The 26499-nt window shown below is 38.2% G+C and overlaps 2 protein-coding genes across 2 annotated transcripts in view; one reads left to right on the top strand and one right to left on the bottom strand.

Moving 5' to 3' along the window:
- Nucleotides 1-23291, top strand: part of fndc4a (fibronectin type III domain containing 4a) — a 43359-nt gene extending 20068 nt beyond the window's left edge. The window contains exons 3-6 of the mRNA XM_066676668.1: nucleotides 2582-2786; nucleotides 15455-15544; nucleotides 16969-17102; nucleotides 20285-23291. Coding sequence (XP_066532765.1) covers nucleotides 2582-2786; nucleotides 15455-15544; nucleotides 16969-17102; nucleotides 20285-20326 — 471 coding nt within the window. The 3' untranslated portion in view covers nucleotides 20327-23291. The remainder of the gene's footprint in view (nucleotides 1-2581; nucleotides 2787-15454; nucleotides 15545-16968; nucleotides 17103-20284) is intronic.
- The window catches only part of si:dkey-71h2.2 (low density lipoprotein receptor adapter protein 1), a 71634-nt gene continuing 50385 nt past the window's right edge, over nucleotides 5251-26499 (bottom strand). The window contains exon 9 of the mRNA XM_066676667.1: nucleotides 5251-5382. Coding sequence (XP_066532764.1) covers nucleotides 5379-5382 — 4 coding nt within the window. The 3' untranslated portion in view covers nucleotides 5251-5378. The remainder of the gene's footprint in view (nucleotides 5383-26499) is intronic.

Raw genomic sequence — 26499 nt, 5'->3', positions numbered from 1 at the left:
CATAATAAAAATGCGTCCTTTTTTGTGACCGGATTTGTAATAATAGTGGAGAGAACCTCAAAAGAAGAGAAGGTGTCACATTGTTTAAGACTAATTTCTAGGGTATTTTGGTAAATTACACATACTCCACCTCCTTTGCCTGATATTCTTGGACTATGTGCATAATTATAGCCTAGGGGGGTGGCTTCATTTAGTGCTAAATATTCATTTGGTTTAACCCACGTTTCCGTGAGACAGAAAACATTGAATTTATGATCACTTATAATATAATTTACGATGAGTGCTTTTGAGTTTAGTGATCTTATGTTGAGTAACCCAAATTTTAGTTCTGAGGTGTTGCTGCTAGGTGTTGTGTATGATTTAATATTGATTAGGTTGCTGAAACAGGCTGATTTTGTTTTTCTACTTTTACATTTAGTTCGGGGGAAAGACACAGTCTCAATACAGTTGAACCTGGGTGACGTCTCAAGACAGTTCGCAGACGGTCGGTTTAGCCTGTCTGTCTGCGGCCTGGTCCCGGCTCTGGATTGTCAGCAGCTATCTACACTACTCTGCCGACTAACTAAAAGACTATGTGCTATACTGCAAGAAAGTAAGGCAGCACCCTCCCGCGTGGGGTGGATACCATCCCTACCTATAAGACCAGGCTTGCCCTCAAAACGTAACCAATTGTCTATAAAGCCCACTTGATTTTCGGAACACCACTTGGACATCCAGCAGTTTAACGCCCAAAGTCTGCTGTAAGCTTCGTCGCCACGCCGCATTGGTATGGGACCAGAGCAGATTACGGCATCGGACATAGTCTGGGCCAGTTTAATCACCTCTGTAATATTACCCTTAGTTACCTCAGACTGCCGCAGACGAATATCATTGGCCCCTACATGAATGACTACCCTCGAATATCTCCTATTAGCTAACAGTCTAAGGTTGCCACTAATATCCGGCGCTCTGGCTCCCGATAAACAGCTAACTGTTACTGCCGGCGCCCCTAAAGGAGTAGCTAATTTCACGTGCCGAACAATAGAGTCTCCTATAACCAGAGCACTCTTAACAGGCTCCTCAGCGGGTGCTTCGCTGAGCGGGGCAAACCTGTTTGACACGCGAATCGGAGGAGCGTGGTGTCCCGGTGGGCTAGCTTTGGCCTCAGCGTTAGCATCAGCCTTAGCTTTCCGGCTATGACGCCGAGACGTCACCCATTCACCCCGCTGTGAGGGCTCTAACGCCGGAGTCGTGGGGGTGCTAACTCTCCCTAAGTAGAGGTCCAGCATGTATTTCAATATCAAGAGTATTAAGGACTTACACAAACTCAGGTCCAAAAATTTGAAATAGCAGGAAAAATGTGAATAAAAACAATAATTTGTAAATCCACTTTGAATCAATTAGCACACTTTACCTAACCAGATTGCTTGTTTTTGTAGGCATGCACTTCTTCTATATTTTATGCAGCAGGTTCCAAAAACATTGAGACACTGGCAATTTAAGACTAAAAATATGAAATGTCCTTTCATGTCCTCATTCGGTAACGTAATCTTGCTTGAGTCCAAAATCTGCATCCAGGCCTAGTTCTTTATGAGCAGGAATGGATTGAGGCATGACAGTAAATAATCCAACAATTTAAGGTGCAGGAGTTGTTGCAGGGGTTTTGCGTATTTTACTTTCCACAATGCATAATATAATCAAAGGATTCAGGGATTCAGGGGATATCGCTATGTGCAAAGATTAAGAAACCATATACGATAACAAAGGCCCAGCCGAAATATGCACTGTGTGTTTATTATACTCTGAAATATGGTGTTACATTTTGGAATACGGGAATATGTGGCAAGTGCTGTCAATATGTCAGTGCTTTATTTGGAAGATTAGCAAAGATGCTTACATGCCTCCATGCATTATTCAAGTGCTATTTATTCCATCTAAGTGACAGAAAGCTTTCCACATCCAACCAATTACAGATATAGCTGTGCATCATGTTATGCAACAGGCAGTCTATAGTTGTGGTAATAGCTTTGTGTACTTGTATTATTCATTATCGAAGAACTTAATGAGAACTTCTATCAAACTCCTCCACACAGGCTGCCTCAGGGTTTGGATGGAGACTGAAATGCCTCAAGCCTGTTTAGAGAAGTGTGCTCTATTCAAAACTGTCAGGCATTTAGATAGTGGGGTGCTTTAAAAAAGACTTTTTTTTTGTTTGTCAGTCTGTGTGTGTGTGTGTATGTGTATGGGAGTGTCTAAATATGCAATTATAGTGCATTAAGGAAAAGAAAATGCACTTAACTGGCATTTGTAGGGCATAAATTATAGGAATGCAAAGTATGCAACTGAACCCAGGTCTAATAGCAGAAATAACCTTTCCAAGCATTTTTTCATCAACGTGAAGGGGTTGCAGATGGCTGACACTAGAAAGTACTTCAGTTTACCAGACCCAATCTAAGTAAATGCAAAACCTGCAGCCAACCTGGCAGACGGCCTAAGAGAAAGGTGTTCTAATCTTGGTAATGAGATAACAAAAAAAAGTAAAGCAAGATGACAAGATAAGAAAACCACTGACTAAAGGCATTTGTCATTTCTGCTGTTTCAGAGGCAGGATGGACGCATGCAGCGCTTCATCCGAGAGATTAACACCACCAGCAGGGCCTGTGTACTCTGGGACCTAGAAGAGGAGACAGGCTACGTTGTCCAGGTCCAGTCCATCGGTCTGTATGGAGAGAGTCAGGCCAGCGAGCGCGTCCATTTCAAAACCCTGAACAAATCAGACCGCTTCCCCTCTAACAGCTCCAACCAAGGTACTGTATTCTCTCAAATAGATAAACTCACCCTTAATACATTTATTTCCAGCAGAAATGGTCTTTAACCACAAGTAATTAGTTGATACGAAAACTACAGTTCGCAAAACTGGTAGAAAACCCAAACTGAGAATGTAACTCCTTTCAACATTGGTTGAAAAAATGTGTTGCTGCAAATAAAACAAAAAATGCTGGTGTTGCCTGTCCAACAGACTGGCCACAAAAAGCCCAGACCTCATTGTCATTGAATTGTTCTTACCCTGTCCTCTGGAGAGGATTTTTAATTGTGTTTAATAATGGCATTACTATTTTGGAATTACATGTGGGATATAACCCTGTATCACCTCCATGGTTTTCACTACTCAAATAACTCTCATAAACACTCTGAAAAAAGCCTGTAAACAATGAGAACAGGCTGTAAAACCATGTAAGCTGGCCAGTGGACCCAAAGACTTCAGCTCTGTCCTGTGAGCATGCACACTTTCATTTGACTCAGTTCAAACACAGCTGAATCCTCTTCTCAGCCAATTATCAACTCCTTCAAGAGTTGAATCAAAAGCTCTATTGATCGTCACACATTCATTCAGACGATGCTCTCAAACAAGTCATTTACACTGCCTTCAAAAATGAATCAATGAAATGTAGTGTTAGAAAATTAATTAGACACTGTCTCAAATGTGGGGTCAAAAGTGTGCAACTCACTGGCCTTCTGGAACCAATTCGAATGACTCAGTGTTTTTGTATTCTAGAGGATGAGAGTAGGAAACTGGTCGACTGCTTGACTGAATCACTGAACTGAGGTTGACAGATAATGCAAGCATGGATGGGCACTTGGTTTGTTTTACAGACAAAAAAAGACCTATAAAACATTCTGCTTATCAGTTATGGCATTAAAAAGTGTGTGTGTTTGTGCGAGATGTTGGAATGACTGAACTTTGTTTTGAGGATTTGCCACATAAACATTACTGTGGTCATGTTCTCAGGTTAGATGATTAGTTCTGTATCTCCCAAAGGTACTGAATGGTGTTGGTGAGGCAGCACTGTCACTTTATGGTACAGCTGCTTTAAAGTATCTCATTTCATTTTAAGCTTTTCTCTAGAGATTATTGAATATCTCTGTCGCCAGTGTGTGAAGCAAATGAGCTGAATTCAGTAATTATATAATGCTTGCCTACAAACACATTTGTAGTATTTTCATGTGGAAATATTGGATAGGCTTTTGAAAGGACCCTCTATCCACGCTCTACCTTGATGAAGTCATACTGATCACAGGCATACGTCCATTTTTGCTGCAGTTTCAAACACTGTTCCTTTACCAAGGCAAAAATATTTTATATTCAGCAGGCAGTGATACTGATGAATGCATCAGAATGTGACAGGCCCAGCCAACTGAGCACATTATCACCAGTCCTCTTTATGCAGCCTGTGTGTAGAATTCACTGAGGTAGACTCTCCATGGTGTATTCAAGATTAGAACAGTGAAAGCCAAGCTATATTTATCATCATGTTACCTCTTTTTCTAGCAGTTGTAGGACAGGTTTAGAGTGAACTATATTTGTTTTATTAAACACAACTTTTTCATATGGCACTATATTTAAATTTATATACATATTGGTAGTTCTGGATTGTACACTGGATTGTAATTTGTTCCATTTACTGAAGTACTTTTACTTGAATATAATATTAATTTATATGTATATTTTTGGTCATAATTCTTCTTCTTCTTCTTCTGTGAGGGCTTTACTCTGCATGTTGGAACATAACAATGACTATTTGTTTGCATTCACATCAGGGGTTCTTAGTTCTGGATCACAAACAGCATTTTGACTTATCCTAGAGGTACTGGATGCTGATCAGTCACTATAACAAAGACTACTGCACTGCTCAGCAACACAAGCCTAGGGGCTGTATACAACGGAGGCTGATGCTTGGCATCAGAATGGGTCTCAGAAGTAGAATGGGTCTCTCTGGAGCAGCTACGCATAACCCAAAGATCCCTATTCTACTTTTCTTGATACATTTTAATACACTGTTCATATGCCATTGAATGGCTGTGTGAATAAGTTATTGAAAACAGTAATTAGAATGAATGTACATAAAGATTTTATATACATTGTATAATCGTGAGCAGTGGTAATACATTGTAGTTAACACTTTATACATTTAAAACATTCTTACTTAGTTACCTTTCGTGTGTTTAATTTCATTCTGTTATTTTGGTGTACTGCTTTGTGATTGGTCACACCACTGACTCTGGACCTGTATAATTTCTTTTCTTTTCTTTTTTTTTTAAGTTTCACTATAATTAATCCAGTACTTATGCTGTTGGATGATTTATAAATTAGTTCCATTGCAGATGTAGAATGTACTCTCAAGTAGATTTATGAGCTGCTCTTTTGTATTTCCTCTCAAGATGATATAGAAATGCACTTATAATTTTATTGCATTCATTATTCGACCCCAGTAACAACATTTATGTAAGGATGGATTTAGACTACTTTCCCCACCTCTGAAAACTGCAATCCTTGGTGGGTAGGGTGGCCCTCCTTCTCCCACATCACACATCACAATACTAGCCAATGTGGGCATCTGTTAGCTGACAAAAAGAAACAGCAGTTAGCATGATGAGCTATCCTCTGTTGTCACATTTGCAACAAGTCAAAAAGATGTGAAAACAAGCTTCATGTCTCACAGAGAATTATTATTAAACACCAAGAACTGAAGTCATTGAAGGTGTTAGGAATAAACAGGTGACCACTAAGCCTTTATTTAAGTACTATAGATTGCTTCATCTCAGTAAGTCCAAATTTGGCAGAGGCTTTGTTAGCTGCTGATGTAATAGAACCAATGGTTATTATTTTAATGTGTTCAGCTATCAGCAGCGTTTCAGAATATGTCTTAACTGATTTATTGTGTCATGGTGCAAGTTACCTTAGCACTATAAGAACAGATGCAGCTGAAGTAACTTGTAAGTAGACCAAGTACAAATAAGTCTAACATGAACTATCTAAGTTCACTGCATACATTTCGAATTTCATTCTATGCCCAATGTCCAGTAAGTATTACTTCTGAGAGTTAACTATGAAAAAAAGCTCATATTTATGTGAAAGAGCCCAAGCAGACATTCAGCAATCGAAAGATAGAGATCAAACTTTTGATCTTGTGTTAATGCTTGCTGACTCAGGGCAGTATTTAATAAAAAAGTGCACAAAAATCAGGTTCTTCTGAGAGTCAGAACTGTGTCAGTGCTCTGCAATTAAATTCCTTTTCCAGAGCTCTGTTATAGACAGGGTCGCACTTGTGGCAAATACTTTTAGAAGACTTTAAAGGTAACTCTTCATAGTCATAAAAGACTGTGAATAAAGCCAGTGTTTATATCCAAATGGATAGACCTTTAAAAGGACAAAAGGGCAGAGCCTTATTTTAAAAGTTTTACATTATCATTTTTAAAAGTAAAATATGGTCAAATGCAAAGATCACTGTGTACTTTTTTCAATTACTGGACTCTATTATCTTGTGACTTGCACAAGTAAGTAGTGAGTCAGATGCAATTTTTCAAAATACTGACGGCTTTCATACAGACTCAGAAAACATTTAAGGACTTTGGGTCCTGAGGCATGTATGCCACGCTGCATCACCTCTTCTTTAAACAAGACTCTGTATCAGTTCAGAAACTGAGACCAGTATCTGTAGTTTTGAAAGAGAAATTTTTTTTCATTCTTCCTTGATACAGGATTTCAACTGCCCAGCAGCTCAGTTCCTCTGTTATAGTGTGTGTGTGTGTGTTTTTTTTATATATATAATGCACCAGTTGTTTTCAGTGTGTGAAAGATCTGGACTAGTTTAGCACTCAGAATCTTCACTAAGAAGCCATGCTATTGTAATCTATGAGAAATTTAAAAAAGATGGCAGTGGTGGACACTAATGAAGTAAATGTAAATCATTACTGTACTAAAGTACTTTATTCATGTATCAATACTTTACTGAAGTATTTCTATTTTAGGTGACTTTTTACTCCACTATATTTCAAAGTCAAACAACCTACTTTTTACTCCACTACATTATGAAAATCTGCCATTCCTTTTGGTTTATGTGTGAATAAAACCGTAACGTTGTCTGAACAAAGGGCGAGAGGCAGTTGGAGGTTTATTAAACACAATACGTGAAGTGAGGTCAAAACCAGAAGAAATATTCCAAAACACAAAAATTTGAGAGATAAATACAGAGAGATAAACAAGTCCAAAAGACTTTCACTGACCTATATTAGGGAGAATAGAGCCTCTGTCATCGCTACTCTGGGCCCCTTCCCCTCCCTACCAATTTCAGTACAGTGCTTTAAAGTTAATTGCACAAGGGAGAGCCCCAGGAGCAGAAAAAAAAAACAAATCTTGTCTAGTGTTCCTAAATGAGTACAAAAACTGTTTTGCACAAGTGTCCTATGCCATTGTGAAAGTTTATACTTGAGTTGGTGTCTGCATCACTCTGCAATTACACCGCCAAACCACTAGGGCTGAATTTCAAACATCATCTTCAACCCTATGTAGTACATAATGTAGTGGTGTAGTGGTATTATGTTTTACAAATATTTAAATGCACTATTTAGGGAGTGTAGTGTAGAGGAGTTAATATTTCTGGACCTTAAACCATGTTCTTCCGACTGCAGACCAATCACAGATGTTGTGGTCTGCGTAGACGCCACGAGTTACATTTCTGGAGAGATGCACGTCAGAACATGCTGCCTACAGCATAGGCTCAACCGCCTAAATTGGGCTTAATATTGAGCAGACAGCAACCTCTGTTGGTTTGGAGGGGCAGCACTTTGCGTGTATGTAATAGTTGATATAACATAATTCATAGTATTTAATCTTTGCCATTTCTGCTGTGTTCATCTATGTGTTCATCAGACTAATTAATGACATTCTATTAAAAGACCGGTGAACCAAGAGTGACACTAGAGTCTTTTCACCTAAAATGTTTTAAGCATGAGTTTTGTTAAAAAAATTATAATATATCATGTTACTTTGACTTTCAATACTTAAGTACATTTGAAGGTATACACTTTTGTACTTTTACTCTGTGGAGCTCTACAACGAGGACTTCTACTTTTACTGGAGTAATATTTTACCTTGAGTATCTGTATTTTACTCAAATACATAGTTTGTGTACTTTGTCCACCACCCACTGCTGGATGGCAGCATGTTGCACCAAACCCAGTATATATCATTCAGCTTTAACATTGCCTTTAAATATATGCAATACACCAATACCATGTGCACTATGCCCTTTCATACCATCATAAATTCTGATTTTTAACTGTGTGCTTATCACAAGCTGGATGGTCCTTCTCCTCTTTAGCCTGGATGATGTCACCCATAATGTTCAAAAATAATTTCAAAATCTGATTTCATTAGATCACAGGACACTTTTCCTCTTTGCCTCAGTAACATGTTTAATACAGCTTGAAAATTATGTAAATGTTTGTATTGAATGTTCCACATTCAATAAATGTTATGCTAAATTTTTTTTAAATGTATTGAGAAATTTGATAAAGAGCCTAGCAAAAGAAATCATTTTCAAATTTTGTAATTTTTCGCTTAAGGAAGAATGCAATATTCAAATGAGTTATTTACACAAATTATGTCACATTGTTTAAAATTACGAATTTACGTGTAAATTAGTTTAAATGTAAATTATATTGCCTTCCATCCAACCTTGTCTTTCTTCTGTCTATATGGCTTAATCCCATTGTTTTTTCCTTTTTACTTTCACTCATTTCTTTCCCTTTATTTCTTATTCCTTTCCTTCCATCCCTCTCAAAAGGAAAGAGGCTCTCACAGTGTCCCTGGTTTGTCGACTTGTGTTTACATGACAGACTGAGATCAGGGATGTCAAGTAGTGCTGAGTCAAGGTTAGCTTTATGCACAGGCATTGTTTTTATTTTTCAATTCCTTAGAGTGGTTCAGGTATAGTCTCCAATGTTGCCACACTTCAAATCCTTGAAATGCACTATACTACTGAGATATATTCCCATTTTCCTCTCTTTCCCCACACACTCTGAGTGTTGTCAATGTGCTGTTGAAGAAAACACATCCCGTGTGAGAGATACTACACAGTTTTTTTTAATTCTTATTTATTCATTATCCTTTATTTAGACTGAGCCAAAACCAAGCACACCTTATTGACTGAATTTTCCTCATTTCAATATCTCATCAGCCAACAAAGCAGCTCATTGTGGCTTTTATCACAACTTACTAATAGAAATTATTCTACACATTTGAATTTCAGCCTCAAACAATGTCATTATCCAGCTCCAGCCTCCACAGTGTCGTGACTCAGTAACAAGCACAGTGAGGCTTAATAAAGTCTCAAAGAGCCTCCTCCATACACTCTCACACCAGTCTATTATGAGTGCTTTGGGATTTCAAATGATGCTTTTCTAAAAAAAAAAAAAAAAAGTCTTTTGTTGCAGCCGTAGAGCCTTCAAACAGCTCACTTACGAACTACAATTAAAGCCTCCTCCTTTATTCAAGACTCATTGATCTGTTGCACATCCATAGGCATTTCAATTAGTTCAGGAATCAATAAGTGGGATACATCTCTAACAAAACATCATTGATCCCATAAAAATGACTTCCACCATAATTTACGTTCTGTGGGTCATGGTTCGCTGATGCCTTATCAAACCCAGCACAGAAAAAAAATTAAAACAATAAAAAGATGCACAGAAAGATATACCCATGCTTTCTGTAGTCAGAGAAAGCATGGGTATCTCTTTCTGTGCAACTTTCAACTGCTGAACTGAGATTGTGTAGAAATAGCACATTATTGCTTTCAGAGCTGTTGTCCAAATGTGATGATAAAAATACTTGAATTTTGTGTGTTCCCCCTGTGTCTGTGTGGCTTTACTCCAGGTGCTCCAGTTTCCTCTTTCAGTCCAAAAACATTTCAGTGTGTGAATTTGCTATCCAAAATTGTCCATATGTGTGAGTGAATGTGAGCATGTGGTGCCCTGTGATGGACTGGCTTTTGTGTTTGTGTTTTTGGCTTGTGTTTGGTAATCCCAGGTAGGCTTCGGACCCTGAAAAGGATGGAGCAGTTACAGGAATTTATTGAATAAATGAATTAAAGACACTCTGTATAAATTGGTTCACATTTTTCCCATACGCTATAACTATAATATATATTTGCACTTTGAATATTAGTATTATGAGTTATATGTGTAATATTTATTTCTACTACTAATTATTCTCAACACTTTATTTATTACAGATTTATTATAATTTATCTTAAAATGTCAAATATTCTAATATGGGGCACTCTAAACCTTAATTTCACTATAAGGCCATTTTCTGTGTTCACAGTTACTACTGAACCATCCACTCATCATCAAACATTTCATACTTAAAACCTTTACACTAGCTCTGAAAATTAGCTTATGACACCCCTTGTTTGTCTCTTTTGTGTGTTTGAGGCTCCCTAGGGTGTTGCTTTTCAAACTGTGGAGTGTCTAGTTCTTATACTTCATTTTTATTTGAGTTTTCACTGTACTTAATATAAAAACAAAAAATTTTCATAGCTAGGGATAGCAAGGGCAATTTGTCTCTGTGATCAGTCCAAATATGTTTTTGTATTATCTGCATAAATTAGGGGCGGTACGGTGGCGCAGCAGGTAGTGTCGCAGTCACACAGCTCTAGGGGTCTGGAGATTGTGGGTTAGATTCCCGCTCAGGGTCTGTCTGTGAGGAGTTGGTGTGTTCTCCCCCGTGTCCGCGTGGGTTTGCTCAAGTTTCCTCCCACAGTCCAAAAACACACATTGGTAGGTTGATTGGCGACTCAAAAGTGTCCGTAGATGTGAGTGTGTGAGTGAATGTGTGTGTGTTGCCCTGTGAAGGACTGGTGCCCCCTCCAGGGTGTATTCCCGCCTTGCACCCAATGATTCCAGGTAGGCTCTGGACCCACCGCGACCCTGAACTGGATAAGCGGTTACAGATAATGAATGAATGAATGCAAAAATTAGCTGGTTTATCTGTTTCAGCTTCCTAAAAACCTACATGATACTACATGACATCACTGTAGAATTTTGTGTTTTTGCACACATTTAATTTGATAAATGTTTTAATAATTGCATTGGTTTTTGTCAGGACTGGTGGGACTGATGGTGGCGGACACACACGCTATAACACAGTAACATTTATTTAAACAAAAGATAACAAAACAGAGATAGACAGACTTGGATGACTTGACAGGATACCTGGACAAACAAAGACCTAGACAGCGAGACTTGGACAGAGAGATTTGGACTATGGGACATAAATAAGAAACTGAGAGAGAGCTAAACCAGACTAAACCTAGACAGAGAGAGCTAAACAGAGACCTAGACTAGATAGACAGATACAGAGGAAACTAAACTAGTGACAGATACAGAGAAACCTGGACTGAGTGACAGATACAGACAGACCACAATAGGGGATTACTTACTGACTAGAGACAGATGGAAACACTGACAAACCAGAGACAGGGAAATGCTAACAGACAAACAAAACAAGTACATGAAGCACAAGGAAGGAACAGACAGACCAGACTGACATACAAAGGGAAGCGAATTGAATGTCCAGCAAAGGAAGTCTGAGACAAAGGAACTTAAATACACACAAGGACACCGGAGACAGATAACGAAGGGGCAGGATTACAATGGAGACACAGATTGAGACACTGATAAGGAGGTGGAACTAGGGCAGAGACATGAACCATAATAAACAGAACCATGTGCTCTTGCACATGGTGGGCAACACAGACACATGACAGGACCAGGGCGTGACAGTTTTCATATATCATATTTTCATATTCAACTGTAGATTATATCTGCCATTTCATTGTTTTAGTTCCATCCATTCATACTGAGGTTATAAAGAGTCTTTCAGCCCAGAACAAATCAGCAGCCCACCAGAACAAAGTTTTATTCTCAATAAAATGTAATAAAATATCAGACTCTTTAATTTGTCTATGGTTCATAGGAAGTCCCCTTGTTAATTTGTAGTGTTTGTTTGATTGTTTATCAGAGCTATAGAATGAAGGTAGAAAAGGGGAGGGGTAGGCAGAGAGTTTTGGAATGTGCCGTGTTAAAATGTTGTTTTATAACCAGAGATCCAGAGATCCCTGACGTGAGTGTTGAGTGTTAAAACAATAATGAGTAGTGAGGAGTGCCTGGGCGGTTAGCTGTCTGCTTGTGTGTGTGTGTGTGTGTGTGTAGAGATGCCACACCTCTGCAGTCTTCAGCCCTAACAGCAGCTCTTCTACAGCTCCACTCAGCTCCATTCCCCTTAGATACAATTACTGTGGTGCTTCAAAGCAAAGCTAAAGCCTGCCTTTAGAAAGTGCATCTGCATAAAGGAAAAAATGCACTCGCTGGTGTAACAAACAAAGGAAGCCTTTCTAACAAATATAAATAAATAAATGAAAAAAGTAAAAATGCTCTCTCATCACCTGAGCTTAGCACTGTCATGACTGTTAAAATAACTCTGCCCTCAGCGAGAGTACACTTAGACTTTCTCGCTTATTCTATTTCAAATGCTGCTACATTTCAAAGGCAAATTATGAAAAACCTTCAGCTTCTAGTGGTGACCTTTCACTATTGTGATCTTAAGATCCTCTGGGGCCTCTGTTTTAGTTGTTCCTCAAAGCAGGACAAAAACAAACAGCCTTCCAGTCAAGGTGAGAGGAGCTGAAAACATTGACATTTTTAAATGCAAATTAAAAACCTATTTATTCAGTCTGGCTTTTTATGAAGTGTTTTCTAAATATAATATTAATAATGTAACATTAATATTTATTATTATTTCTTATATAATTACGAAGGTGGCACAGTGGCACAGCAAGTAGTGTCACATTCACACATCTACAGGGAACTCAAGTCCTACTGTAGGTGACTGTGAGGAGTTTGGTGTGTTCTCCCTGTGTCTGCGTGGGTGTCCTCCTGGTGCTCCTGTGTCCTCCCACAGTCCAAAAAAAAAAAATACCACAAAAAAAAAAACACACTGGTGAATTGGCTACTCAAAGGTGTCTATAGGTGTGTGCGTGTGTATGTGTGAATGTGTGAGTGTGTGTCACCCTGGCACCCCCTCCAGGGTGTGTTCCTGCCTTGCACCCAGTGATTCCGGATAGGCTCCAGACTGCGACCCTGAACTGGGTAAGCAGTTACAGACAATGAATGAATGAATATATAATTACGGAATTATTCTTAATCTTATCAATCACTTGTAAAGCACTTTGGTTCTAGAAATTTGCCAATGTACATTTGCTCTTGATGTGTTTTATTTATATATATATATATATATATATATATATATATATATATTCATTATCTGTAACCGCTTATCCAGTTCAGGGTCACGGTGGGTCCAGAGCCTACCTGGAATCATTGGGAGCAAGGCAGGAATACACCCTGGAGGGGGCGCCAGTCCTTCACAGGGCAACACACACTCACACCTACGGACACTTCTGAGTCGCCAATCCACCTACCAATGTGTGTTTTTGGACTGTGGGAGTAAACCTGAGCACCCGGAGGAAGCCCACACAGACACGGGGAAACACACGGGGAAACTCCTCACAGACAGTCACCTGGAGCGGGAATTGAAACCACAATCTCCAGGTCCCTGGAGCTGTGTGACTGCGACACTACCTGCTGCGCCACCGTGCCACCCTTATTTTATTTTTTATTTTTTTGTTGATCTCCACCAGAGCCCAGATGTGGGCATGTATATGATGGCACCCTTCTCAGAGGCCATGGTCTGATGGAACTAATGAACAGATGTTTGACTCTGAAATCTGTGCCAATATGCAGTGAGGCTGTATTATGTTGTCTGGCATACACTTGCATCATCACAGCACCAAAAGGAATCACACTAAGTGGTAGAGAAGCATCACACTGCCAAAAAAAAAAAAAAAAAAACACAAGCATGGCCTGCTACATACGGAACGTCTTCCTATGTACACAACTGCCTCCTTATCTCTGGAGACAAACAGCAGCAGAGCCTTGAACGTCTTGTACCACTGGAAAATCCTGGAGCTGAGACAGCTACTCAATCCAATTCATTCATTTTTTGGCTTGGTTTCTGCCAGCGAGCAAGAAATCTCAGCATTCAGGGTTCAGGGTCATAAATATTCATAGAGGGGAGCGATGAGAGGGATTGGCTGGCTGTTGCACGCTCTGACTTTATCGGTGCCGAGTGAGTGCGTGTCTCAATACGGCTCGCTCGTAATTGGACAACAAGGTGATACAAATGACCCCTCGCCATAATTGCTTGGACAGAACCCCCAATCCCATATCCCCCAACCACTAAATTTTCCTTTTCTCTTTTATGATGGACCAGAGAATTACAGCCAACAGCCTTTATTCACTAAAGAAGATCAATTGGGAAGAGTGGTGCTCTGGAGCCATTCCATGCAGGTTAAAAGATGGTGGGAAGAGGAAGCGAAGCTCAAGTCAATCCCTTTAACACAGGATTATTGATTCAGACAGACGGCTAGTTAGGAAGTCACATTCTCCTGGCTCTGGCTGATTGGAGGGAATGAGGACGCTGGTGAAATCCACCAAGCTCTGCTGCTACATGCTAAAGGCTAATCCAGAGTGGTATTAATCACCATTAGTCTCAGACAGCATTCTGAGGGCTGCGGGCATGTTTTAATCATGCACAAATTTATCTTTGAAATCACTGTGGGGTTTTTTCCCCCCCCATTTCTTAAGTCTAAAGGAAAATGCATATTAAAAGCCCAGTTTACATAAATACCTTCTAACTACAACACTATATTAGACACCATTCCTAATTATTGAGGTAAACCCATTGTGAAGAGAACTATTTAACTGGTGTACACAGGTTGTTTTCCAGAAAGAAATGAGTTTGAGTTTGTGCATGAGTTTGAGTTCACCATGCTCCATGACAAGCATTTGTTGTAGAAATATAAAGCTTCCTAGCACTAACCCTGTAATGGGTTGGAGTTTATTTTTGATCATCCAGAATGTGTGGTTTATACCATAAAACCATCAAAGCAAAGTTCCTGAATTTAGTCTTAATCCATCCCCGAAAGGGATGCTGATACCGCAGCAAAAGGGGACATTTCAGCAGGAAAATATCAAAAGGAATTAATTTTCTTCCAAGCATGCAGTCCTTAAATTGTATTTTATAAAGATACTAAGCATGAAATTTCAGGTAAATAAGATGTGACATTCTCAATATGAGTGGCCAACTGCTTCTTCATGTCTGAATCATAAACAAAAACACATTCCTGACACTTTTTTTTCATCAGAACTGCTTTTTTGGTTGAAATCTACATGCATTTTCTAATCATCACCACCACTGACTGTGTTTTCACTCTCAGGGTGACACCACTGTCAATCACAGTGCAATCTGACACACCCACACTGTTTTGAGCAACTAGCAGCTTATCATTTTTTGCACAATGGACTATTACTAAATTATATGAATATTCATATTTCATTACTGTAACATTGTTACATGCATATTCTGTTCAATGTTTTTAGTATTAAAACCCATTTTAAATTATCTCAAACCTGATATGACCTTGACATGACATTTTCACTTAAAAAAGCCCATAGATTTCTGCCCATAGATTTTAACTGAATAAATAATATTCTGTCTTAATTTTTACAGATGACCCAACTGTTCAAGGTCTGGACAAATCCAGAAACCTGCAAACAGGAGAGATGATCATCATTGTGGTGGTGCTCCTCATGTGGGCAGGTATGGCTTTAAGTGTGACTTAAAGGCCACACTCAGGGGACATCATTCTTTCTAAAATTGCTTCTCATTATTGATTATTCTTTCCAGCTAATGTTCGTATTGAGATTTGAGCCCCCTCTCAAGGCTTATAATAGCCTTCTGGACTCACCTCTGTATAAAAAACCTATGGTTACAAGAGTGCAATTATCACATCAATTATTAATCTTGACAAGAGACATTGATCTTTAAGTGCATTACTCATTTTCTAATTGAATGGTTTCTCTAAGGGAATAAAAAAAAAACTTGGCTAAGAATCCCCGAGAGAATGCAAGTATATATGAGTATTAAATATGAATTTATATTACCCTTAAACACTGAACCATGTGTGAATGTAGTAACTGTCCTTTGTTTGGTTAGATTTAAATGTCCACAACACAAGGCATAAGAACAGGAATTTGGGCTGAAATACACAAAATTTTTTGAAATAGATACAGAACATGTCGCCATATTAGAATTAATAATGCATTTTTGCATGCTTTTCACATCAGCTAAAGTCTTTTCAAAGTTGGTGAAATCTGAAAATTGAGGTCCAAAATTAAATAGGAAAATGTAATATGAATGTGAAACTCCCATACTTTGCTCTTTGGCATTTGTAATGCTACATACCTGATTAACCAACATTTTTAAACGCAAAGCATGGAACTGGCTCATTAACTCACATACTCATGCATGATTAGGAACCGCTCCAGAAGGGGTGCCATTCTGTGCTTTGCATCAGAGACTCTGTGTTCTTGTTCCATTAGTTTGAGTACACTCAGAAAAAAAAAACCCTATGGTACAAGTACATTATTGTCATTAATTTTACAAACAGTGTAAATGTACCTATAAAAGTACAACAAGGGTTTAAAAGTCCAGTTGTGTTACACAACAATAAATAGCTAAATGTTAATTCCCCGTATTCACTGATGAATTAGTACACAACTACAACAAATGCATAAAAAATCTTATATTTGGAGCCAGTTTCTGTCACTAAAATAGCATGTATCATGTCCCATGCCCCTGTGCATTATAGTGGTTTATGGTTTAATTACTGGACATGTTTCTGTATAAGATCCAGGTTACAGACTATTACTGACCTTCCAATATTTTCCCTTCTCTATTTCATTATGGAACCCATTAGAAAGATATAGTTTGAACTAACTTTCCTGATTGATTGTTGCTTTAACCTTGAGACAGTGAGGTCATACCCTCTTAAAGGGATATTTTGAGTCTAATTGCATCATGCAGTTAACTGAGTGAGGTCCATTATATCAGTGACAGGGTGTCTGCATGTTGACCTCTCTTTGAATGAGCCTCGTTGCGCAGATGGCTGAAGCTCAGTCACTGAGTTTCAAGGCTCTCTATGAATGTTTGAGTGACAGATGTCAAATGTTTTCCTATCACAGCGGTCATCGCCCTCTTCTGTCGGCAATATGACATAATCAAAGACAATGACAACAGCAACAGCAAGGAGAAGGTCAAGCCATTGTCTGAGAGGAGCACACCAGAGCACCACAGTGGAGGACTTCTCAGGAGCAAGGTAGAGCACCTTTATTAAAAAAAAAAAAAAAAAAAAAAAAAAAAAAAAAAAAAAATCAGGAAACATTAAAGTGTAAATCACTTGGTAAATCAGAAATGAAGCATATGAACAGGTTGTTGGGCCACATTTTGCTGTAGTTACACCCTCTGCTTTTCTAGGGTGCATTTTGTTTACTAGATTCCCAAACACTGCTACACTGCTGTGAGAGTTTGATTGCATTCAGTCACAAAATCATGAGAAAGGTTCAGGTACTCATGTTGGCTAATTAGTACCAGAAGAAATGCCATCCCAAATCATTTGAAGGTAATGAGGAACAGAGCTTTATCATTACAGAAAACCCATTTTCACACTGGGGCACTCCATTCTATTGGCCAGTGGATTTCTAAAGAATATACAACCTGCAGGTGTACAGATTCATACCTGTGCCCCAATGGGAGCAGCGCAATGCAGCAGAAAACATTCATTACAAGAGATGCCTACAGGCCTTTTCAACGTATAGTCTGTGTCCCTCTACCCATCCCTAAACCCTTCTTAGACATCTACAAGTCTAAGAATGGCAGTTGACTTTAGAATTATGAGAATTTCACGATGAAAGGACCATTTGATGTACTGACTACAATAAAAGGCTAAGAAATTATTTCCTTCTCCTATAACTAATAATTTGTCCCACACATTCTGTAACTTCCTTTATGTGAAGCTTTTACTGAATTTCTGTTGAGTAGGTGCATATATAATCTTGTGAATTGCACATAAAACAACACAAAATTTGGAGTGTGTGATTTACTTGGCCAGAGATCCAATCATGTAAACTCCATCGTCTTCCACAGCAGCAAAAATAGCTGAACACAGCACTAGAAAGGTGAAATGTATTTGCTTCCCAATTGAATGCCAACTATTTCAATTACTTTATGGCAGACAAAAGAGAAGGAGCATTTAGAAAACTCACAGGGGAAGGAAAAAGACACAATCCATTTCCACACCTGGGGAGAGACAGAGACAGATAGAAAGGTGAAAGTGGGAGAGTCAGGGGTAGATAAAGAAAAAAATGAGGAAGTGAGAAAGAAGGAAAGAGAAGGATAAATAGAGTAAAAGAGAAGGGCTAGTGGGGGACAGAGAGAAAGCAGGAAAAGACAGAGTGAGTGAGAGAGTGAGAGAGAGAGAGAGTGCAAGAACAGCTTTTATTGCCATCGATTCCCTACGCTTTTCTCAAAGGCGTGCTGACTGGCTGACCAGGACCTGCCAATGCACCTGACTGATGAAATCTACTCATTTATTTGTTTATTTATTTACATATTGGTCTATTTAATGTTTTGTGAGAAGCATGTGATGAAGATGAATGCCGAGTCAAGGGCAGAGCTGGCACACGTCAAAAGCAGTGAGAACAAAAACAAACAGTTCAATCTGTCAAGCGCAAGCAGCGGCAAATCTTGGAAGACAATAATAACAACAACAACATATAGCAGGCAACATCCGGCAAAGCCCATCATCCCATTTTTGTGACCACAGAATTTTCCTCATGAAATTGTATTCTTGGTAATGAGAGAACAAGGCAATTTTACAATTGCAAATGCCCTGACATCAAAAAACAGCAATGGTTATACAAGCTACTGACCTACTTATAAAATAACCATCTACACTGGAGTAGCTCCAATTTAAAGTAAAAGTCTTTAATCTTCTCCCATATTTTCCAATGGCTACATGTCCTCTGTAGAAATGCTGAACCCTTCCCCCTCAGAAAGAGTTCCCTATGCATTTGTAACCTCATCTCCATCCACGTTAGTAATGTTAATAGCATTTAGGTGTACAGTGTTGTCCTTTAGGCTCATGGTGAAGTCATCAGACCATGTGAAATGTAATATGCTGCTAGCAGAGTATAATGGCATCCACACATTTTTAGTTAGAGTTGTAGGTGAAATCTCCTCTCTTTCAGTTCATTTCAAAATGGCAGTTAAGAACAAGTTATGCACCAGAACAAGGCCAACATGCATCCACTATATGGGCATAAGTATTAGAAGACCCACACATTAATTTGGGTTTGGTGTCTCTTTGTAACTATAATAGCTTCCACTCTTCTGGGAAAGCTTTCTGTTAGCTTTTGGAATGTGCCAGGAAATTTTTGCCTACTCATCCCAGAGCATTTGTGAGGTCAGACACTGATGTTGGACAAGAGGACTTAGATTGTCATCTCTGTTCTAGTTCATCTCAAAACTTTTAGGGTTGAGGTCAGGGCTCTGTGTGGGCCAGTCAAGTTCTTCCATGCCAAACTCACCCAACCATGCCTTTATGGACCTTGCTTTGTGCACTGGGGCACAGTCAGGCTAGAATAGAAAAGGGTATTCCCCAAACACAAAGTTGGAAGTATGCAATTGTTCAAAAAGTCTTGGTATTCTAAACCATTAAAAGTTCCCTTCACTGGTATTAAGGGATGTAAGAAAACACCTGGAAAGCAACCCCATATCTTTATCTCTCCTCCAGCAAGCTTTACAGTTGGCACAGTGTAGTCAGGCAAATGATGTTCTCCTGGCATTTGCCAAATCCAGACTTGTCTAACAGACTGCCAGATATAGAAGCATAATTTGCAGCAAGGCAAATCAATGAGATAAATAATGCATGTCATGTGTAATAATTCCACCATAAATGATATGTCACTTTTTGTTCAATTAGAAGTTGCATTTTTGCATGAATTACAATATTTAAAAAAAAAATCCAGTTAAATCTGAAAGCAAAATATTTCTCACAACTGAAGGGCAAAGTGGATTTTTTCAGACCTGAAGCAATAAATCTGTTAAAAATCATTTTTTTAAGAGTTGTTTATCTGATGGGACATTGTAATTGTTCAGAGTGAATATTTTTACTTGATCTCCAATTTTACTGTAAATTAATTTAATGAAACTTGGTCTCACTTTACACAGTACTGCGCATATCAGAATTTTTGAGTGTGTGTGTGTATATATATATAAAAAAATCATGTAAGGAGGTCCTTACTTGTCCATCAGATTTCCTTAATATTAATGTACAAAGCTATGAGTATTACATGCTCTTTAAGATATTCATCAATTTTGGGTTGAAGTCCAAGAGGCCAACCTTTTCCTGACATCCACAAATGATTGCAGAGCTTAATGAAATTGGCCCCTTTAAAGAGACTCATGTTTCTCTCTTACTTTTTTCCCTGTCTCTTGCAGTTTCATCAGTCAGTGCCATCTATCAATATCATCGAGGTCTAATGGGATGAGCAAGGATGCCAGTGCTACACTTTTGATGCCATGCTGCATTGTTTCAAACCCTCTTTACTGTAGAGGAATCCTTTGAGGAACAGACCATTAGCTAAACCACTACCTTGGCTACCACTTCAGCTAATTTACCAGAACATCCCACTCACTTCTCATGAACACCCCCCCCCCCCCCACCCCACACAAGACATTACAGAAGTAATCGGATCTCACTGGGCAATTGTACATATAATGAAAAAGTGCTGCTGTGCATTGAGAGCCTTTTCTCACCGGAATCAGTGTTGGTTTGCTGCAATACGTCATTTCCATTGTGCTTTTGAGACTATTGGAATTTAGTTTATGGTCCCACTGTATGTTAAATGGCTGTAATAAATGTGTAATCACACTTTGCATATGCACCAACACTGGTGATGTATTCAGTTTTGCTGGTTGATAAAGACAAAAGTGTCAGTTTCAGTTTGTTTCATGTATTTACACAAGCACCGAGTTTGTACATAGTTATGTATGAGTAAAAATATGTATCAGATTCGGTAATTATACTATGAAGATACACTTGGGTCAGGACATGAGCAGAAAAACTAAAGTTGTATGCATGTCTGTTGTACTCATGTAATCCATCTGTAAAACTGAATACATCAACATTAAATACCCTGGTGCTGCATGTGTTGTTAATGCATATGTACACACTTATTAGAGACAATATAAAGTGGGACCAATTGTATCTTGGGTACAGTCGAACCTCAGGAGGGTTTTTCTTCCTATTCCAAGCTGTTTATTTTTGTGCATACACCTGTCAGAGTCTGAGAGCCAGGTGAAGCTGTAGAGTGGAGCCGAGTTCTCTCTCAGGCAGATGATTTGAACAGGCAGCCGAGACTGTTCACCATCATAAACAATGTGGAGCTTTTCATGACACAAGACCTAAAGTGATGGGAGATTGCTTGTTCAGCGATAGAACACAACAAGCTCAAGGACGCTGCACACGTACCTATAATGAGTTTTCTCCAGAAGAGACTTATGAAACAGAATGGTAGAAAAGGGCATGTTACTCCTGCAACTGAAACAATGAAAACCTGATCTCAGATGGCTACAACCAGAAAAACACTATGAACTACATGTATACACATTGTTACAGTTTGTTTACCAGACTGAGGGAATATAAAAGAAGGCAGAGCTCCTCTCTGGAACATGTGGTAAATTGTAGTTTTGTATGTTCAAACGAATACCTTCCAACACCGAATTACATTGTTTGAACTGTTTGTTTGTAGCAATTTACTCTAGGTCATCTTTCACAAGGCTACCTGACACCTACATAAGCCTTTCATGACAACTAATGTAGATATAAATAAACATCTGTAAAAGCTTATTCCTTTGAGGGTCCAATGTTATACACAGCATTGGTCAGATTTACTCTAGAAAAATTTATGACAGCTTTTCCTTGTTGGAATGAGCCGATGAAGGTGTTTGTGGAGGATTATGTAGGTATCATGTAGTGTTATGAATAATGACTTATTGTAAAGTGTTAGTGAACTATCTATGTAAATGGTTCTGTGTTTCGAAAATGACAACAGTTGAATAGAAATTCAGTAATAGAACTATCAGTTAGGATGCATGCTAGTCATTGGCTTGTATATAATGTGTAATAAAATTGACTGCTTGCAGAATCGCTACTTGTAAATATGACTGTATAATTGAACATTATATCTGTTTTCAAAGGGTGTCTGTCTGTTATCAATAAGAAATATTATCAGACATTAGCATTCTTTCCCAGCAATAAAATAAATACAAATACCCTGCTTTCTCTTTTTGAAGCTCTACAGACATGAAAATAGGATTTGTAACACAGTGCTTTTTGTAAATTGGACTTGGTTTGATGTGATAGATAAAACAAAATATTTCATGAACTATGTAAAATACTTTAGTGTATTTTAAACAATCACAGACCATTGATCAGTCTTAAATACCGTTATTTAGACCAGTGATTCTTACTCCTACTGGGTTACATCACTGAATGGTTATCGGTACAAGCCAATCATTGAGACTGAGTTGATCTTTTTTTTGTTGTTTTTAGCATGATCAGCTGATTTTGATTCTAAATAAGATCCAGAAGTACTGATCTTGATTCCCAAAATGCTGGGAGTTTCAGTTCATTACATTAAAACACCAAACACACTTTTAAATTAGTTAACTGGCAAATGATTGAACAAGTTCACATTAATTTCCAATGGAGTCCTCACACCACTACGGCCATATTCCATTTTTTTTTAAGCCATATGTACACTACACTAAATGGCGAGGTTGCTTTTGTCTTTTTTAATTAGTAGAATTAGTTTCAGGTGTGAAAAGAAGTTGCTATTATGTGATTTACACAAAGTTAAACACAAACCTGTTTTACGCACACGTTAACTAAAAACACCAACCTGGAAAGAATGAAGTGACATTAAGATCAAAATGAAAGCTGGAGAAATGTTTATCACAGAGTGACAGTTAACTCTGTTGGTTCTGATTTGTATTAATGTACTGGGTTGGATAATGTGTTGTATCAGGTTGGGGATGTTAAAACTTTTACATTGCTTCCCCTAAAATTTGTTTTATACAGTTTTTTTCTGGCCCAAGTCAGATTTTGTAAAAATATTTTTTACATGCAGAAATGACTACAGGAAATTTTGCTCACATTTGCTCACATTATGCATCATTCTTTACTAGCCAATGGCCAGCTGTAGATTTTGTGTTCATCTGTGTGGATGTCATGCTTTCCTGTACCTAGTTTCAGATATTCCTTGATTCAGCACGTCTGATTAAAATCATTGACTGGATACTGAGCTATTTATGAGCTAGAACAGTGACCAGGGAATAGTAATTCACTGTTTTATGTCATTCACTGTTTTATGTCAACAGGAACTGAAATAAGAAGCATAATTTATACCATGCTGCCAGAGTGATGAAACCAAAAATGACCCATTTGCACCACTGAATTAATTTTAGATTTGTCACTCTGTACATTTTGCTATCTTATGGTCTACTAGAGTATTAATGACAATAAAGGTTAATGAATGATGTGGCTAATACTGTTCACCCTGTCCGTGCCTCTGTTATATAAGTGCAAAAATCAGAAAGTTAATTTTTTGTTAAAGTTTCTGAAGAAAGAAAAGTTGTTGCTGAGGGCTCCTTTTCCAGATGAGAACTGAAACTTTTAAACTTAAACATCAATTACATGTCACATTAAGCAATCAACTTACCATGCAGAACACATTTTTAAACTAATGACAGCAAACGAATACACAATAGCATCGTTTAGCTGTTTAATGTACTGAGACAAAAAAAATCTTTTTAAAGCAGTATCCTTTCTGTTATATGAGAAATTGTACAGACAGAGGATAATTCAAAGTGAAGGCAAAAAAAAAAAGGACCACCAACAGTCATCACAATAGCTTCAATGCATTTTAACATACAATCAACAATCCTCTAAAACTGTACAGGAGGACTATAACAGCATTCCCCTATAATGTGTTCACACAGTTGGTACTGTAATCAAGTTGTGTTCCTTCGTGATGAGATTTGGTCACTGTGTGGGTCATTATTTCTCTGTAAGAGACAACCCCCATCAGTATAGAAATGTGTAATCAACAAAAACAAATGTGTTTAGTCTGAATAAATTTGTATTGATTTGTAGTGACCCTTTACTGCAACTGGAAAGGTCACTGTTTAGACCCGCATGTTTGTCTGCTCTGTCCGAAATATCTCAGGAAGAATAAATGTGCTACACAGATCTCAGTATTTTGTTTTACTTCAATGGAGGATAATTTAACTTGCCTCAGAATAAGAATGAAAAGGAAGTATGTTTTAATGCTCTGCTGCATCTGAGTCAGATTTTGAAGAAGTATATATCTACATTTAAGTTATGACTGCTCCCTCTGAAGGATCTACAGAATGTTATCCAATAATGTGCTGTAGTTTCTTCAGAGGCAGCAAAATCATGTGTGCAAAATTTACTTCTTTAGAATCTGACTCATAGCCAGCCAAATATTATTTTAGAATATTCTACAGCATCCTCTGAGGTAGCAGTTTTAAAAAAAATGTGCAGGAAAGCACTTCTTTAGATTCTGCCTCAGAGGCAACAAAGCATTCTGCAGCTTCCTCAGAGGCAGAGCTGCATTATCCTCCATTCAATTAAAACAAATAACTGACATTTTTGCAACACTTGTAAGTAATTATGCAACACAACTAAGTGTACTGTATATTGCACATTTATTTCTTCCAGAGACATTTCTGTCTGTCAGGGCAGGCAAACCATCAGGGTCTAGGTAGAGATTAAATGATTTATGGTGCCTGGTTCGTTTTAACCAATTACATTTATCTTGTTGGCTGGTAACCAATGATATACCTTCTGCCTCAAAGGCATCACTGCCTCCAGAACCATTTTGATCGGTGCTATTGTACAGATGCGCTCCTTCACTCCTGAGTCACAGCAGAGTCACTCACTGTGTTCCAGTGATGACTGAGGACCTCTCCGTTTCAATACAATAGTTGTAAAATCAGCACTCATGAAAGCCTTACGATTGTACTCATGTCTTTATTGACCCAGTTTAGCATCAGACAGCTCCTTTTAGGAACTATTTACAAAAGGTTCTCCACTGTAGCTAGCCATTTAACAAAGCAGTGAAGTGTTCATGCATTAAAAAAAAAGAACTAATTTCTCCCAATAGCTCAGTTGTAGATTGTCAGTCCAGTCAATTAGATATCTGTCAACAAAATAGTAAACACTGGAGTTATTATAAAAATATAAGGGGTTTATATACCTCTAAATGGATATGGAGTTACTGTAAGATTTGCCAAATGAATTAGAAGACCATCGTAATCTCATATTCTTACTATAGGCTACTATGGTACTATAAATCATAATCAGAAATTTGATTTAAAAATATACACATTTAAAACTCTGTCAAAGTCAAACCTAACTTACATACTTCTTAGTTCATAAAAGAAGACTGGCTGCAGAAGTCCGGACTAATTGAAGCTTGTTTAGGCTTTTATTAAAATAGCCAGATTCATACATTCAATCAATTTTCTGTAACCTCTTATCTAGCTCAGGGTCATGGTAACAGCTAGAAAGCAGTGATCAAAGCAAGCAACTGAGAGGAACTAATTAAGCAATTTTAGTGCTGTTAGCAGCATTTTAGTGCCCTAGTAATATTCTCAAATGGAAGGAAAGCGATTTTACATTAATATCTTTCTAATATCACTTAAACTAATCAGCCATAAATTTAAATCCACCTCCTTGTTTCTACATTCATTGTTTATTTTACAGTGGCACGGTGATGCAACAGCTGGTGTCACTGTCACACAGCTACAGTCCTATGTTTCTAGCACTGTCTCTGGTGACTGTCTGTAAGTAAGTTTTCTCCCCGTATCTGTGTGGGTTTCCTCTCACAGTCCAAATACACATGTTGGTTGGTGGATTGGCTGTATTGCCCATAAGTGTGTGGTGCCCTGTGATTAACTGGTGCCTGTCTAGGGTGTGCTCCTGCCTTGCGTCTAGTGATTCTGGACAGGCTCTGGATGCACTGCGAACCTGAACTGGATATGCAGGAATGAATGTTCATTTTATCATCTCCACTTGCAATTTATGCACATGTTACAGATGTACCTGATGCAATTGTGATACTGTTAAGATTATATCAGACTGCTTTGCTTCTAGTCACCTTTAGAACAAGATTTAGGAGTTTTGCTTTTGCCAAAATACAGTAAGAGCACTTTCATAACTTTTTTTATCTATAGTGCATGCCTCAATTATATGTCATCTGCTATTTGTTGCAGGATAATAGAAGCAAGAACATTACTAAGGCACCAGTGTGATAAATAGTTAAAAAAAACTTCATCAGCCAAAGCTACCAGTGCAGAAATAAAGGGGGCAGTGGGAATTAACTCCATTCCTTTAATGAGATGATCACTATCACAACCACAGGCAATTGATCATGACCATTTGTTTTTTTCATGCTCCCTGTTTTCCATCGCTTAACAGCACCAATGTGCATTGGGTACTCATTAAAACCGTAGACACTTTCGAGGCAAATCATGTCATCTGGAACTCTGAAGATAAAACCAAGGGGCTATGTCCTCGCAACTGAGCTGTAATCAAATTAAATGTTCTGGAACTATCAGTGGGAGAA

The sequence above is a fragment of the Hoplias malabaricus genome, chromosome 7, assembly GCF_029633855.1.
Source record: "Hoplias malabaricus isolate fHopMal1 chromosome 7, fHopMal1.hap1, whole genome shotgun sequence".
Classification (NCBI taxonomy): Eukaryota; Metazoa; Chordata; class Actinopteri; order Characiformes; family Erythrinidae; genus Hoplias; species Hoplias malabaricus.
Note: the sequence above shows the minus strand (reverse complement) of the source record. Positions and strands in the feature narration are given on the sequence as shown.